This window comes from Dissoconium aciculare, assembly GCF_010015565.1.
Source record: "Dissoconium aciculare CBS 342.82 unplaced genomic scaffold K489scaffold_10, whole genome shotgun sequence".
Classification (NCBI taxonomy): Eukaryota; Fungi; Ascomycota; class Dothideomycetes; order Mycosphaerellales; family Dissoconiaceae; genus Dissoconium; species Dissoconium aciculare.
Window position 1 is genome coordinate 887,960 of NW_022984960.1, and position 15,959 is coordinate 903,918.

Here is a 15,959-nt window from a genome sequence, read left to right on the forward strand (position 1 = left end):
CTGATCTTGGGTGACTACCTTCCGGTTTGACGTTGATGAACGTCCGCACCCTCGATAAAATGGCGACCTTTCCCACGCATTCCATCATCACATCGTCGCGTTTGCTGCAGGAGGTCGACGATGTCGGAAGATTCGAACCGTGAAACGATTCAGGAATAAATGATAGATCGTTGATGATATCAAGCAACCCTAAGAATTAATAGGTAACCCTGGGGTGATTGTATCAAAGTACGGACGTCTATTGGGATTGGAACATCGTGGGTTACATGTCGGAGATGTTCACGAATCTCTCGCCTCGGCAACATACTGCTACGGTCGCCATTCGATCATCGTCATGGCCATGACAACGCTCATAGACTTCAGGGTCCTCGTGCCAATAATGGCGGTATTCGGGTGACACTTTAGCGTCACTCAAGCGATGCTTTCGTCGGCACTAGGTTTTGCGGCCCGTTTGGACTTTGCTGATGTCGTCGCTTGCGCGAGCTTGGCCTTTCTCCAGGAGCAACTGTCCGCAAACTCGCATATGCCGCACCTCGACGCCTCTGCGACCTCGACGCCTCGGGCTGGCCGTTCGCCGCGCCACCATTGCATCTCGCTTGCCACGTAATCGTTGAGTTCACCCGTATGAAGCGGGAATGAGTGCTTGCCGATGACTTCGCCGCTTGTAGATGCTCGATATTCGGCTGTTAACATCGGCGATAGTGTTCCGTCGGGAAATGTCTTTGCGACTTCGGAAACCATGAGGGACCATAGCTTGACGAGGGTGTTGTGGGCTAAAAGTTCAGTCACGGCATCGACCGGTGGATCTTCGTCATCGTCGTAAGATTGGTCGTAGCCTGCTCCCGAATCGAGATTGTTTAGGGAGGCAATAAATGTGTCGGAAAAGACAGAATCTTTGTCGAGCTTGTATCTGTCGAATAAATGGTCCGGATCTACTTCACCACGAGCAAGATCGGCCAACAGACGATGATAAAGCATCAATTGCATTCGGGTTGGTCGCATGTCTGTTGCCCTCGGAAGAGACTTTGCTTTTCTCGTCTTGATATCGACCAGGTATATGGATGTTCGATCATCCGGAAGAGAACCGAAGCCGGCACGCGATTGATCATGATTCGTACTGCCGTCTTGTGCACGGTTCGCAAAAAATTCGGCCATCGTGGGCTGGTTGACGATTCCTTTGCTCAGATGCGACTTTGCCTTCCTGTCAGAGGATTGAGCTGTGTTGTTGAGACCTTCCGCCACACCGCGAATGGATGCCTCCGCTTCCTCATCTGGGCAGGTCCGCGTGAGCTCATCTATGATACCAATGATGACCTCTCCTTCAATGATGCCGAAAACCCCGAGCTCGCGCGTCAGCCCGGTCGTTCTTAGAGTTCGTAATCCAACGATCATGTTCCACAATCTGAGCCCAAATTTGTCTTCGGCACTGGCTACCTCAACAGGGACTTCTGTGTACACCTCACGTTCCTTTTTCTTGTGGATCTTGGTTCCCTGCTTCATCGCTGGTGTTTGACGGACCCGTCCATACCTTGTGAGCGAGTACCAATATTGTAGTTCGCACCACGCAGGCGAGATGATATCTGTCACCGATAAAGCTTTTTTCGGTGGGCTCCGGAAGCGTTCCAGCGGCGATTGAGTGTCTTGTTCAGGATCAATCGACAAAGGCTGTTCGAGAAACTCAGCGTTCGTATCCGCCGAGTGCTGTACTTTGGGCCTTCTGGTAGATCCAGAGGCCACCGATTTACCACGAGCCTTGGTGCTGGTAGGTTCTACTTCTTGCGGTTTCGGGTCCGATGAATTGGACTGATCTTCTCTCTCACTGGTCTTAACAGCTATCAATCGCTGGAGTCAGCCTGTTAGTCTCACAGCACCCCCCAACTAAAACCAATGGTGGCCTACCTGGGATGCTTGGTTCGATCGGGTGCCCGTCATTAGACACCTGAACCGATAATGGAGGCGAAGAACCCTGGATATCCTCCATGATATCCTCGAGATCTGGAAGTCGGGTATTGGTTTGCTGCGGGACATGCGCAACGCGCAATGCGCGGACTTGGCTTGATGTAGCATTTCCGTGGTTTAGATCTTCTTCCAAATCAGTGATTGCGATTTCACTGAGTGGCTGATTTTCGATCTGCGAAAGCACCGTGTCCCAGATGTCAGCGTCTATGTCTGATCCGAAGTCCTCATCGGAAACATCTAGATGTTGGTTGCTCTCCATTGGCACGCCGCGAAATGCCATCGTGACATCTTGGAGGTTCCTGCTGGAGTTGACTCGCGCACACGCTTTCGTCGATGACGACTACTTGTGTGTTTTTGTGATAGAATCAAAGGTGTCTGTGATGCGACGCGTCGCGTTCCCTGGATCGCCACCAACGCGTGCCTCGATCAATTAGGCACCATGCAGGTGCACATTGAAGACTGCCATTATTATTATACTAACAATTGCAGTAGTTGTTTTGTACCACACATGCAGGTGCGCAGCCAGCAAATTTCCCAGGCGTCGCAACCTTTTCACAACTATTTTCCCAGATCGCGAGGCACCGACAACTACCTTGGTACACTCCACTGCAGCTCCTTCCTAAACACATCTCACCACGTGTACTGTGTGTTGCCAATGCGCCCATTCAATTAGCACATATCTTGTCTCTTGTACTTACGCTGTAGACTGATGTGAAAATCGTCGGAAAACACGACATCTCATACGATGCTGAAGTGTTCGAACCACATGCACAAAAGTTCTACGAGCAGGCACACACAGCATCATCTCGTCGAGGTTATGTTCGTTGCAGCCCGACGAGATAACATGAGCATACCTAGGTACCTTTGTTTTTGATTACACTTGGTCCACATTCGCGACTCGTGAGCTGGGCACATCGAAAATCTCACGATAGCTGGACTAGACACTGACTGTCATGTCCGCATAATGTTTCGCTCGCGTACTCGCTGAAGAAGTGGATGAGTCTCCTGACGTTCGCTTTTTCCTGTACCGTCCTGACAGTGATATCTTGGTCTTAATAACCTCTAAATGTCAAAATGTCCTCTAAGCGTTCAATGATGATAACAAAAATATATGGTGTCCTCCGGCTGTATCATATCTTTACTGCTCGTTCCAGTGCCTTCGGCACGCCTGCGGCCGCAGTCATGCTCTTGGACTCTCGCTCTGCAAGCTCAGCAGTGCGATTGAGCCAGCTCAGATAAGTCTGCCAGAAGATTGCTATGCAACCAGCGAACACGCTCCGATTGTGCGGTGCGATGAATGTAAAGGAGAATGCCGTGACGGCCGGCCACAGCTTCCAACTGTTCATCCACGAGACCGGTACGGTCATTCGAATCCGCTCCCAAGCCTCGGTGAGTGTGCTCCCGCTGAGCAGACTCTGCATTCCGAAGAAGTATGAATTGAACAATGGCGTGAACATGCACTGACTGATCAGGATTTTGACCGACAGGCTGAGCAAATGGGACGGGTAATTGAAATTGCGGCCGAGCCAGAGAAACCACTTGTAGCCCGGGATGCTCATGAGTCCACCAATGATCATGGCACGCACTGCTCGGATGGGCTCGTACTTCGCCTCGGAGAAGAAGCTGCTCTGCACCGATTGTGCCGAGAGGTCGCCCAGGAAGTATATGATTAAAGTTGTGTCCAGCTGTGTCATGAGCGGACTGCGCTTTTGCATGGCGCTGTATGTGCGAAATGGAACTTTGATCGGTTCAAACCATGCCCAATACGACCCTGTGAACTCCGCGCTCTTGCCCGCACTGCCAGCAGTGCCTCCGCCAGCGGATGCATTTGGTGGAGATGTCGTTGTATTGGATTTGGTGGATTCATGGCGAAAATTTAGGCGATGTCGCCGGAATATATTCTGCTGCACGGTCTGGTGGAGTCGGCGCAAAGTTGCTCGCCCGGCAAAGTATTGGAAACTCATGTTCGATTCTTAAAGAAATATTTCCCGCATGATTGGGTCTGTCTATTTGTACTTGGACAAAAGATGACACCTTGAGTGTGCCATGATTTCAGAAAAGGTGTGCGGGAGTATTGATTCTTTCTGAAGAATGCTCGAGGTTGTGAGGCATTTCAAAGGGTCTGCGGTCTTATTATACCCCGAGCTCAGCCCAAGGGACGGCTGATGCTTGTAGCCGAGAATGGCTCTGACCTGCGGAAGTGACATGGTAACTTATTACCGCAGTTCATTGCTGACAATGTGCAGAGGAATTATATAAATTTGCGTGAGATAATACGGTATTTTATCGCATCTGTCTGCACGTGTATCACCGTCGACGGCTTAATGTATTCAAGCCCGGGTGTATTGATGCACAGCTCTGGAGTGCCCATGCTTGTCCAGCGGGCAGGTGAGGACCTGCACCGGAACGCCAGGGCTGCCTACACCGCTGAGGAGACGTGACACACATGCGGCGGAGCTGGACCCTCAATTTGTATATGCCAAAGCGGGTGGCGGTGAGGAGTCATACTCTCACAAATCCTAAGCGGCACAGCACAGCGGAAGACAACAGAGGAAACGGGAGCATGATGAAGTTTTTGAAGCAGGCAAATGCCTTTGCATCATTGTCATTATGATACATAGCATGATTGGTCACCTTTTCTCGCCGGTGCACCTTGTGATATCTCTGATCCCACCCAATTGATGAATAAACACTCGAACCCAAACGCCCTGTTGACTTGAAGAAACAGCCAAGAAACCACCGCCCATCACATCAGCCCGTGCTGAGGAGGTCGAGGTGGGTATCATGTCGTAATGAAGAAAATTGCCATCTAAGAACGCTCGCCTCGGAGACGGCGGGCGAGCTGGATGTCCTTGGACTGGATGGTGACACGCTTGGCGTGGATGGCGCACAAGTTGGTGTCCTCGAAGAGGGAGACGAGGTAAGCCTCGACGGACTCCTGGAGAGCGCCGATGGCAGAGCTCTGGAAGCGGAGGTCGGACTTGAAGTCTTGTGCGATTTCACGGACGAGACGCTGGAAGGGGAGCTTTCGGATGAGGAGCTCGGTGGACTTCTGGTAGCGACGAATCTCACGGAGAGCGACGGTACCGGGCTTGTAACGGTGAGGCTTCTTGACACCACCGGTCGATGGTGCAGACTTGCGGGCAGCCTTGGAGGCGAGCTGCTTACGCGGGGCCTTGCCACCAGTGGACTTGCCTGTGATTGTGTCGTTAGTATATTGTTGACGGATGAAGTGATGTTCTTGAATTGTCCGATGAGGTCATACAAGGCAGCCGACGGTCGCAAAGGCGCGGAGGCCAGTGAGACGCGACGGTGCCGATGTGTGGCGATCATGTCGAGCAATGTCAAGACCATGAAGGTGTTTGAGTGATGACTTACGGGCAGTTTGCTTGGTGCGAGCCATTTTGAGTGATGTGATTTGTGGAGGATGTTGTGGAGGATGTTGTGGATGATGATGTTTGGCTGTGATGAGTGAGAAGTAGAAAGTGGAGCGGAGAGGTGGGAATAAGTACGAGGGGGCTTGTGCAGGTGCAGCAGTCAGATCAATCTTCCCCAGCCGTACCTGCCTGTTCCAACGCGCGCGTGAACGTCTACCGCCACAATCAACAAAGTCCAAAGCTGGGCCGTGCGCTCGTGATTGCACATGGAACGCAACAGCCAAAGATTGATTAGCGAATTCGGCTTAGCGCAAGTCGCGCTTTCCCGCTTTCGCTAATCACAACAAGACTGACACGTTCGCGCTGGAGTCCTCAAATACTCTCGTCGCGGCACCTCTTCCAACTTCTAATTCCCCACATCAGCCATCCATTCACAGCTACATCATCAGCTCTATCCATACAATCAACCAACACCTTCTCAAACACTCCTCAACACCTCAATCAAAATGACTGGACGTGAGTATCCACTGCCTTCAAGCATTTACATCTTCTCCAACATCTTTACTGACTTCATCATCAGGCGGCAAGGGTGGCAAGGGTCTCGGAAAGGGTGGTGCCAAGCGCCACCGAAAGATCTTGCGCGACAACATCCAGGGTATCACCAAGCCCGCTATCCGACGTCTCGCACGTCGTGGTGGTGTCAAGCGTATCTCTGCCAGTAAGCATCTTCTGACATCTCCATGATCAACACGATTCAGCGTCTGACATTTCTTCCTTTCAGTGATCTACGAGGAGACTCGCGGTGTTCTCAAGACCTTCCTTGAGGGTGTCATCCGTGACGCCGTTACCTACACCGAGCACGCCAAGCGCAAGACCGTCACATCTCTCGACGTTGTCTACGCTCTCAAGCGACAAGGCCGCACCCTTTACGGTTTCGGTGGTTAAGCGTGTCGCTTCCACTTCTTTTGATACCACCTTGCATGTTTTTATGATGAACTTTTGGGAGGTCCACCAGCAGAGTGCTGCGGCACTTTTCTTCTTTGGGCAGCAGCTGGCGATGGATGGCGCGTATGGGATTGGGTGTTCACTGGCAGGCCGCTCTCGGTCAGGCTTTTTGATTTTTTGATTGCTGTGTAGTATACCGGCTCAAGCGCTTTGAAGCAGTCATGGAACTGCATGAATGAATAAAACTACATCACAACATCTTGCTCCTTCCGCTATATCTTCTCTGTTCTTTCGATTCGGTTTCCTGCTATGCGCTGCAGCGCGTCGCGATCTGTTTACTGTCTGACGCGTACTCAGTCCGGCTCTGAAGTGTTGTGTCGACGCTGTGACCACCGCGTTTGTCCCGCTACAAATCCCCCGCCATACCCTGGACTACACCATTCGTAGACAATACGACGACCACGCGACCTGCAAGGCAGAGAAGCATCATGCTAGGTGGACAATGTCCCGACGTGACGATGGATGTCGTTGAAAACGATCGGTGTATGACCGACACAACATCCTAGATCACGCCCGGTGTTATGCCGACGCTGTGGGGCAACGACCTACCTATTGATGAACAACAATCCAATACACGGACGACAACACGACCTGCACAGCAATGAGGCTTGATGGAGTGTGCGATGGTCGGAGATGAGAGCTCTCGCTACGGATAAGTCTACTCATCGTGATTCATCTTGTGGTCTTTCTGTAAATGGGCCTTGTAGGGCGTTCGAGATTGCGGGATAGATATATAAGATGGTTGTCCCTTCTGGGATAATCCATGAATAGAGCTGTATTGACCGCTCGTTCAACAACTTCATCACTTGGCCGCTCAAAATGACGTCTGATCAAACGCCTATCAAGGCGCTTCTCTTCGATGTGTTTGGAACCTGTGTCGATTGGCATTCGACGGTGACAAGGGCCCTGTCAACAGCCGCAACTCGTTCACTCGAGACACGGACGGACCTTGATGTCGGAGTTCGCGAGAAGGCGAATCAACTGGTTTGTCTCCTGTCGCCAACATGCGGTGTGAGAATTACTGATGTTTCTCCAATGTTCTACAGTGTAAAGATGGCTGGGGCGACTTTACGCATGCGTGGCGGTCAACATACAAGGCTTTCACCCGCGAGCTTGCCTTGAACCCCACCGCCACGTTCAAGACCGTCGATGAGCATCACTTCGATTCTCTGCTCGAGCTCCTCACCAAGGACGGTCTATTGGCTGCTGGTAACGCTCATGGCTCGCTCTTTGATGATGGGCAGCTCCGAGAACTGTCATTGACATGGCATTACCTTGACCCATGGACGGATACCCCGGCCGGTATCCGCCTGTTCAACGAGAAATTCATCACATCCACACTGAGCAATGGAAACCTTGCACTCATGAAGGATCTGGTCAAGTTTGCCGACATGGATTTCAAGCACATCATGGCCGCCGATATGTTTCAAGCATACAAGCCAAATCCAAAGGTTTATCTGGGTGGTGCGGAAAGGCTAGGTCTACGGCCAGAGGAGTGTTGCATGGTTGCAGCTCACCTCGACGATCTGAAGCATGCGAAATCCAATGGCTTGCGAACACTTTTCGTAGATAGGGCACAAGAGCCCATTCCTGAATCCGGTGTTGATTATGTCGATTTTTGGGTCTCCAAGGAGGAGGATGGCTTCATTGCAGCAGCTAGTAAACTTGCCTGATCTGTTCGAGTGGGACTCATTGACTTGATGATACCTTGGTACCATACCATATATATACTGTTTATTGTCGTGTGTACATGGCCTCTGATTAGAGATGTATATGTGGATCCAAAAGTCGAACATTGCATCTCAAAATGATATAGATACATGAACCACAGCAAGATATGTGTCATTGGTTAAAAACACCGAGAACTATGCACATTATCCACTGACGTCTCTAATTATGCCGCGAAAAATATACAAGCAGTCGAACTACATGATAGGATAATTTCATATCCAAAATATAACACCATCGGGAAGAGATACAATAATGACATCTATAGATGCATTGTGAAGAGAAGGCACAGTCGTCAAGGAAAAATGTGCCCCAACCCCAACCCTATTTCGACCCTAACACAGAAACCAGACGCCCAGGCACCCAGGCACCTAGGCACCCAGACACTTAGGCACCCAGACACTTAGGCACTGTGCACTCTGGCAGCCCTCCGCCAACAGTCCTCGTGCATCGGCGCGCTGAATTTAGCAACACCAGATTTAATACCCTCAAACCCGTGCAATCTCAATTTTCTGTCCCACCGATATGCTGATCGGAATCTGCGGTGGTAAATGACTCCGTTGAGTTCTACAGACGGAATCCAAGCTTACACGACTCAGGTATTTGCGCTGGAAAGCAATCCGTGCTGCAATATCTGGTTCAACAACATGACTTTCAGGTGTTGACGCTCGTCCGGGACGCAGCAACACCGAGCGTAGAGAAATCTGCCTCAGAAACCAACGTACCGGAACCGAATAAAGAATACGGAACAACGTTCTCGAGTATCACGGAGTTACTTGACTACGCTACCAAAAGCTGGCAGAGCAATTTCGTCACCACATCAATCCATAACGGCAGCGTGGTCGATGCCCTCTCCCGCAGACCATTCTTCATTTTGGTCCACGTTGACGCACCCATATCCCTCCGATGGGAACGATTCCGCAGGAGATGCGTTGACGCCGAGTTGCCTCCGCCGACCCTCGAACAGTTTGTGCTTCGCAATGACGAGCACCTCTATTCTGCCTCCTCTGGGCTGGTATCGGTAGCATCGCAGGCTCAGATCAAGCTCATAAATTCCAGTACAACCATCAAGCAACTATGGTCTACACTGGATGCGCTGGACCTTACAGACCAGAGTAGGCTGCGACCAACATGGGATCACTATTTCATGACTTTAGCGTCGCTCGCTGCGCGTCGCAGTAATTGTATGCGGAGACAGGTAGGCTGTGTGCTAGTGCGAGAGAAGCGAGTCATGTCCACGGGCTACAATGGAACTCCTCGAAACATTACGAATTGCAACGAAGGCGGCTGTCCCCGATGCAATGGCCGAGGTGCGCAAGGAGTGTCTGCAGGCGGTTCGGATCTGAGCGCTTGCCTGTGCCTCCACGCAGAAGAAAACGCTCTACTCGAAGCTGGGCGGGAGCGCGTGGGTGATGGAGCAGTTCTATACTGCAATACATGTCCCTGCTTAACGTGCACCATCAAAATAGTGCAAGTCGGCATCACGGAAGTAGTGTTCAGCCAGAGCTATTACATGGATGACGCAGCGGCAAGGATATTCGCCGAAGCTGGCGTCAAATTGAGACAATTCTCGCCTCCCAAGGAAGGGTTGATATACCTCACCGAGAAGGACACTGCGTTCCTGCAACAAGGTTGAAGCATCTCCACATGCTTTCTTCATGAATTCATTATTTGTCCGGCGTGGCAAGCATGTCCTATAACCATGTTGCGTCTGAACGATGTGGTAGTATGCCCAAATGACCACGAGGGGCGGCCTGACACCCACCAAATATGCAGTATATGGCTGTGGTCAAAGGTTAAGCACGCCGCTGTTGCCGCCGCTTGTTTGCCTGACATGTGCCTTGCTTCCCTTGAACAAGCTCTGCCAGATGAACGCCTCGCTCAGCAACAATTCGATGTCCTTTTCCGTCCAGTCCTTGGTGGGTAATGATTGCAGGAACATCATGATCTCCTGAAAGTCCATCCGCTGAAGCTTCTCCGACCATTTCACCAGGAAAGCGGCGCACACGTAGAGATGGAACTCCGAAAAGCCTTGATCCTCGGCCTGGAAAGTGGTCAATGGCCGGCAAAGACAGAGCGATGCCATCGAGAGGGTAACTTACGAGGTATGTGTCCCACATTCTGACCGTGTTCTTCACACTTATCTCCCTCATCAGCAGACAATTCATCCACCGAAAACTAAATTGGATAAATTCGACGCCTTCGTTCTCCATATGCTTGGCCAACGACTCGTCTATTCTTGATGTTAGATCTCTCAAGGCAGACACCTGACGTTGAATGCCCGGTTGTGCGTGAATATAGTTGTCCTGTATGCCGTCCAGAAGCTTGGTCAAGCACCAAAAGCTGTCCGCTTCCACCGCATCTAAAACAGCCTTTGGGAGCTGGCCCGGGTCCATGCCGAACTCCACGTCAGGATCCGTGATATACTGTCCTAGGAACACCTGCCAAAATGGTGTCACGAGGTCGTTGATACCTTGAACGTATCCGCTAGCTGGGTGCCTAATGGCCCAAACATACAAAATACGTTCTAGTGACCTCTGCGTTGCCTCGTAACCATATAACTCAAGATGAGGATTTGTCCGTGGTACGTCAATGCTGATCTGATGCCAGACGACCTCATCAAGGCCACGAGCGCGACTTCGAGCCAGGGACGGAGATGGGACAGCATTGCCCAAAGGAGATGTCGGATTCCCACGATCAAACGCTTGCCGTACACCGTCCAGATACTCCTTTCGTTTCCTCTCGAGCGTCGCAACACGTCGCTCTGAATTAGTTGGGAGGTAGCCGAGAAGGAGCTGCCAGCTCATCGCACGTACTTCGCTCGGTAGGCCTGACCAGGCAGACGATCGTAGATCTGCGAGTGATATTGATGAGGATTGCAGTATTCGCTTGAATTTGTTGATGCGCGTAACTCTCGACGACTGAGCTTCGATTTCTTTGGCAGATGCACCAGGAGGAACAGGTGGATGTGAGATAAGATGAAGACTGTTCGCAGGGTCGCGGAGAATGTCCTTGTATTGTGGTCGTAAGATCTTCTGGCCTTCAGAGGAATGCTTTGCGGAAGGGTAACTCGGTATTGCTCGCTCTTCTGACACATCGCCATTGTCAACTGTCCACCCAGGCGAAGGAGCTCCACTTCCTTTCGTGTTGCTTGCTGGCAGGAAAGTGTCGCTGCCGAAGGCATGCAGACTCGTTGTCAAAGAGCTGTTCCGGCTTGTCAAACGTTTCCCTTTCCTTCGCATGCTGGCGATGCTAGGTAGACCAAATTCGTCCTCGTCCTCATCGTAATACAATTTCTCGGCTGTCTCAGCACCTGCGGTTGTCCAGTGGCTGTTCGATTCGGCTGCGACATTACTTGATACTGCTCGACGAAACGGTGGTGTTGATGATGTGTGTCCCGGCGTTGATGACGTGATACCACGTGCGTTCGTGGGCGGTGTCCGAGGACGTTGGTCGTTCGAGAGAGATCTCCAATATGGTCAGCGGGAGAGCGGCACTGAGAGGGCGAGCGAGGAGGAGAATCATTACAAGGTGTCGAGCTTCAGGATGTCCGCATGCGAATACGCTGCGCCGACAATCTTGCGTTGCTCTGTTGGAGACGGTGCACGCTTGGCGGGCCCATGGTTGTTGCTGCCTTCCTTCTTGTTCGTCGATGAACCAGATCGCCAGAAAGGTGAAGCTGCTCTGTAGGGATTTATGTTCAGCTATGAAGAATGTTTGTGGTGCTCATGCGACTCACTCAGTTCGGTCTGTGTATGTCCATAAATCCATGTTAGCCCAGCAAAGCTCCGCAGTCGCATTGATCGAGGCAACGAACCGACCTGAACCATCTCCTGTTGAGCAAGTTAGCAGGCGACGACATTTTGCTACTCAAGGACGGAGTACAGCACGCGCCTGTTGAGACGGTTTTCTGAAGTTCATGATGGTGTCTGAGTGTGAGGAGAGGGTGACCAACAGCGGCAAAGACCTACTACATCCATCATACAGTTGTGTGGGCAAGTAACAAGCGGCAAGCCCCATTGCATAATGACCATCATCCATCCAGCGTCATGTGCGGAGAAGGTGAGACCGCAAGCTTCTGGGACGGCTCGCAATGTATCCGTCGTCTGTGCACGCGGCTGTTCCACCCTCATTCCATACTGTATGAGGGTGTGTACAGTAGGAGTAGGAGCAGCAGCACAAACTACCGTCTCACTTCAAAGTTCATCCAATCTTCTCAACAGCGACACGATCCGCCCGTCCTTTTCTCCTCCAAGCATCAATTGCATTCATTGCAGATTTGTGGCGCGCATCATCGGATTCTCACCTGCTTGACAGCAACACATCTCCTTCGGACTTGGGCGCGCAGTCGATCAAATTCGATCGCAAAGATGGCTGACCCCGATGTCGACGAGGACCTCTTTGCTGATCTGTACGTACATGAGCTTCTGACATCGGAGAATCGAATTGACCCAGCCCAGCTACGACGGAGATGAGGACGCTGTTCCAGCAGTTGCGCCAAAAACCGAAGAGAGTGCACCACGTGCAGACATAGCCATCAACGACCATCCAGAATCGGCCGACGCGTCGGCCAACACAAATTACGCCGGCTATGACAACACCCAGAACGACTTGCAACAGCAGCAGCATTTGCATACAAATAATGGCATGGAACATATGATGGACGAGGGGCAGCACAGCGGTGGTTACAGTAACGATGCGCCACCCGAAGAACGCCTCATTGGAATGAAGGAAGACGGGTAAGTCCTTTTCAGTATGTGGTCATTGTTTCTCTTTGGCCGGTATCGGTCTCGTGTGAAAAGGTAAGTCCCAAAGCATGACGGCTCTAACCTCAATGTGCGCTCGTCGACTTTCACATGCGGAGTTTATGCCGGCAGATGGCCGTGGCATCCTGATTGCCAGGCGCTGGAGAATCCGAGATGACCGTTGATACTGGCCGCCTTGCTTTGCAGGCGGAGTTCGACAGCCGTGGCGCTCTGTTGAAGCACCTGCTTGTCTGTGAGAGATCCGGGAATGACTATGCTTGGGACCACGCTCGGCAATGCTCAGCAGCAGGACGTCGCTCGAGTTGGCTTACAGACGAGCACCGCAGCGCAGTCAGGCAATGTCTACTGCTCTTTCGAGTTAATTTCTCGCTCATTAGCGCAAAGGTGGAGGGTGGTGGATAGCTTGATGGCGCATCTGTTGTTGGGACATTGTCCAACCTCGGTGTATACCCGTGGATAAGCAAGCCGTTGCCAGCACATTGAGGACAGCTCAGAAGCACAAGTAGCTACGATATACTGGCACTTCTAGCACCATAGCACAGAGATCAGACAGCTGAGAAAGAGAGCAAACGAGATAGCCGATAGTGTCATGCCGCCAGCCTGCCTCGCTGCGTCTAAACGCATGCGAGCAGCCAAGCAAAGAAATGCATGCAATCAGCCACAGTACTCTACGATAATGCTTAAGGCTTGCGATGGCTTCTTTCGCATCAAGCTCAAACTTGGATGATGGACAGCGTCTTGTTGAATGCTAGTGCTACTCAAACGTCCTGCTGCTGGCATGAATGGGGCAAAGTTGACAAGTTCGTTCTTGAGTCCTATGCTGCGTAACTCGCCACGTTGGAAACCAAGTCGTGCCTCTCCTCGCTGTCAGCTGCATCTTCTCTGGCATGCAATCGAAACTCCAGCTGCTCCACTCCGAAGAAAGTCTCTCACGTGCAACGCTTGCTCGGTGAATGTTCCGGCCCCTTTGAAGCATTGTGGGAAGGCTCACAGTGCCGCAATGGCTTTTGCATCGGGGCGACACCCACAGCCACACGACCGTCATGCGCTGGCAGCAATGTTCCTGTTATGTGTGCCGGCTTTTACACCAGGAGTCCTTTACTGATGCACGTTTGCGTAGGAAAATGTTCATCGGAGGCCTAAATTGGGAAACCACCGACCGTAAGGCTTTCTTCCGAAATATCGCGTAATATCGAATTGTGCCTGACATCCATTCCAGAATCTCTCAAGGACTATTTCTCGCAATTTGGCGAGGTCACTGAGTGTACCGTCATGCGTGATGGTGCTACTGGTCGCTCTCGCGGCTTTGGATTTCTCACTTTCAAAGACCCGAAAACAGTCAACACAGTCATGGTCAAAGAGCACTCGCTTGACGGCAAGCTGGTGAGTTTGAGATCTCATTCTGTGACACAATCTATCTGAGCACGCCCTAACGACGCTCACAGATCGATCCCAAACGTGCCATCCCGCGGGACGAGCAGGAAAAAACAGCAAAGATTTTCGTTGGCGGTGTCAGTCAGGAAGCGACCGAAGCAGACTTCAAGAACTTCTTCAACCAGTTTGGCCGTGTACTCGATGCTACACTCATGATGGACAAGGAAACAGGCCGTCCTCGAGGATTCGGGTTTGTCACTTTCGATAGTGAGCTTGCCGTCGAGCGAACACTAGAGGGACCGCTCGCAATTCTGAACAAACCCATCGAGGTTAAGCGTGCGCAGCCTCGTGGGAAGATCGGCGAGGAAGAGAGTGCCAACCCGCGCGGGTTTGGAAGAGGCGCTGGCAGAGGAGCAGGCGGACAACAGTTCGGTGGCAACCAGGGAAGTACCTTCAACCAAAACACTCAAGCCGCACCCCCTGGAGGCGAGAATAATGGAGCAGCCATGACGCCAGCTATGATGGCGGCTTACTGGCAACGAATGCAGCAATATTTCAGCATGATGTCTGCTGCCAACAATATGGGTGGCAACATGATGGGTGGCATGCAAAATCCAATGATGCAGCAAATGATGGCCGCTCAACAACAAGGTGGCAACATGAATCCAGCGATGATGCAGCAGATGCAGCAGATGGCCAATATGCCTGGCTATCAGGGCAGCATGGGCGACGGCGGCTCCCCCATGCCAGGTGGACAGGGAAGTCCCAACGACGGTCAGGCTGGACGAGGGTCAGGCTTCAATCCTCAAGAACAGATGAACTTCGAACGACAGAAGTACGAGCGACAACAGATGGCTCGAATGCAGCAGCAGAATTTCTCAAATCAGAACACCTGGGACGGCATGTACGATGACGTCCCCGCTCCCGCCGGCATGCAAGGTCCGGGCAGCCAAGCTGGCGGCGGACGTGGAGGCAGCTTCGGCGGCCGCGGCGGCCGTGCCAGTGTCGGGCCTAAACAGCAACAACCAGGTCAACAGCCGCCTAATGCGCCCGCCAATGCCCCCACAGGCCCAAAGAACGCCGGCAGGCCTGGAGCTAACTACCGAGGAGGCGGCCGCGGCGGTGCCCGTGGCTATCACCCCTACGCTCGTGGAGGTGGTTAGGCACCATCACTCCCCAAGTCGCGTAGGGCCAGTCAACAGCATCCCGGCGTCGAGTACCAGGTGCCATACAGCAGCTGTCACCATTGACCAGGCCTAGAACGATCTATGAACCTAGGGCGCAGATCCCCAGATCGCACGCCACCGCAACTTGAGCACAAATTGCGTGAAGGAAGCGGAAGGGTTCTCAAGCTCGATGGCTGCGGCATTATTCCGCAGCCGGCTGCTCTCATCATTGTTTGCTTTCTTCAGGAAACGGGCTATGGACGCGACGAGAGCACTCGGAAATTCGTGTGAAAGCTTGCCAGATTATGCATCCACTAAGATCATCATTGCACTGGAAGACGAATTTTGGCCTTGCTGACACGGTCGTACAGGATGTACGTATCATCTGACGATGTTTATCGCTCGCTCATTATTTCGTGAGATTCTGCATCGCTCGGTGTTGCTTCGGCGTGCCCACACCAGCGAGCATAATCATGTGTACTTTAGCTTGAGTATTTCCAGCAGCCAGCCTGCTTATCTATGTTCAAAATTTCTTCATGAGCAACAAAGGTGTCGTGATGCCGGGAACAGACCTTGAATCGTAC

General features: G+C 51.9%; 9 protein-coding genes across 9 annotated transcripts; 5 read left to right on the forward strand and 4 right to left on the reverse strand.

Annotated features, from left to right (window-relative positions):
* Window positions 1-29: 29 nt before the first annotated feature.
* K489DRAFT_42373 (uncharacterized protein) lies at window positions 30-2,664 on the reverse strand. The gene is made up of 2 exons (XM_033608255.1): window positions 1,900-2,664; window positions 30-1,832 (listed from the first exon to the last, which is right to left on the reverse strand). Exons 1-2 carry the CDS (start codon window positions 2,237-2,239, stop codon window positions 412-414), a joined length of 1,761 nt encoding a protein of 586 aa, XP_033457816.1. The 5' UTR covers window positions 2,240-2,664; the 3' UTR covers window positions 30-411.
* A 425-nt stretch (window positions 2,665-3,089) lies between these two features.
* K489DRAFT_323650 (uncharacterized protein) lies at window positions 3,090-3,923 on the reverse strand (the record flags this gene model as incomplete). Its single annotated transcript, XM_033601714.1, has 1 exon — window positions 3,090-3,923. One exon carries the CDS (start codon window positions 3,921-3,923, stop codon window positions 3,090-3,092), a length of 834 nt encoding a protein of 277 aa, XP_033457817.1.
* An 845-nt stretch (window positions 3,924-4,768) lies between these two features.
* On the reverse strand, window positions 4,769-5,362 carry K489DRAFT_390145 (histone cluster 1, H3g protein; the record flags this gene model as incomplete). The annotated part of the gene is made up of 2 exons (XM_033606574.1): window positions 4,769-5,154; window positions 5,338-5,362. 2 exons carry the CDS (start codon window positions 5,360-5,362, stop codon window positions 4,769-4,771), a joined length of 411 nt encoding a protein of 136 aa, XP_033457818.1.
* A 433-nt stretch (window positions 5,363-5,795) lies between these two features.
* K489DRAFT_382718 (histone-fold-containing protein) lies at window positions 5,796-6,539 on the forward strand. The gene is made up of 3 exons (XM_033605443.1): window positions 5,796-5,852; window positions 5,917-6,054; window positions 6,118-6,539. Exons 1-3 carry the CDS (start codon window positions 5,843-5,845, stop codon window positions 6,279-6,281), a joined length of 312 nt encoding a protein of 103 aa, XP_033457819.1. The 5' UTR covers window positions 5,796-5,842; the 3' UTR covers window positions 6,282-6,539.
* Window positions 6,540-6,743: 204 nt separating this feature from the next.
* On the forward strand, window positions 6,744-8,122 carry K489DRAFT_403356 (haloacid dehalogenase, type II). Its single transcript, XM_033607083.1, has 2 exons — window positions 6,744-7,325; window positions 7,388-8,122. Exons 1-2 carry the CDS (start codon window positions 7,161-7,163, stop codon window positions 8,012-8,014), a joined length of 792 nt encoding a protein of 263 aa, XP_033457820.1. The 5' UTR covers window positions 6,744-7,160; the 3' UTR covers window positions 8,015-8,122.
* Window positions 8,123-8,594: 472 nt separating this feature from the next.
* Window positions 8,595-9,705, forward strand: K489DRAFT_411996 (uncharacterized protein; the record flags this gene model as incomplete). Its single annotated transcript, XM_033607870.1, has 2 exons — window positions 8,595-8,616; window positions 8,669-9,705. 2 exons carry the CDS (start codon window positions 8,595-8,597, stop codon window positions 9,703-9,705), a joined length of 1,059 nt encoding a protein of 352 aa, XP_033457821.1.
* A 76-nt stretch (window positions 9,706-9,781) lies between these two features.
* K489DRAFT_42570 (RabGAP/TBC) lies at window positions 9,782-12,056 on the reverse strand. The gene is made up of 6 exons (XM_033608281.1): window positions 12,025-12,056; window positions 11,887-11,902; window positions 11,809-11,818; window positions 11,598-11,753; window positions 10,172-11,537; window positions 9,782-10,113 (listed from the first exon to the last, which is right to left on the reverse strand). The coding sequence occupies exons 2-6, from the start codon at window positions 11,897-11,899 to the stop codon at window positions 9,859-9,861; spliced, it is 1,800 nt and encodes a 599-aa protein (XP_033457822.1). The 5' UTR covers window positions 11,900-11,902; window positions 12,025-12,056; the 3' UTR covers window positions 9,782-9,858.
* A 170-nt stretch (window positions 12,057-12,226) lies between these two features.
* K489DRAFT_42610 (uncharacterized protein) lies at window positions 12,227-12,900 on the forward strand. The gene is made up of 2 exons (XM_033608283.1): window positions 12,227-12,480; window positions 12,530-12,900. Exons 1-2 carry the CDS (start codon window positions 12,440-12,442, stop codon window positions 12,810-12,812), a joined length of 324 nt encoding a protein of 107 aa, XP_033457823.1. The 5' UTR covers window positions 12,227-12,439; the 3' UTR covers window positions 12,813-12,900.
* Window positions 12,901-13,490: 590 nt separating this feature from the next.
* Window positions 13,491-15,487, forward strand: K489DRAFT_42663 (RNA-binding domain-containing protein). The gene is made up of 3 exons (XM_033608289.1): window positions 13,491-13,996; window positions 14,055-14,218; window positions 14,281-15,487. The coding sequence occupies exons 1-3, from the start codon at window positions 13,879-13,881 to the stop codon at window positions 15,370-15,372; spliced, it is 1,374 nt and encodes a 457-aa protein (XP_033457824.1). The 5' UTR covers window positions 13,491-13,878; the 3' UTR covers window positions 15,373-15,487.
* The last annotated feature ends 472 nt before the right edge of the window (window positions 15,488-15,959 follow it).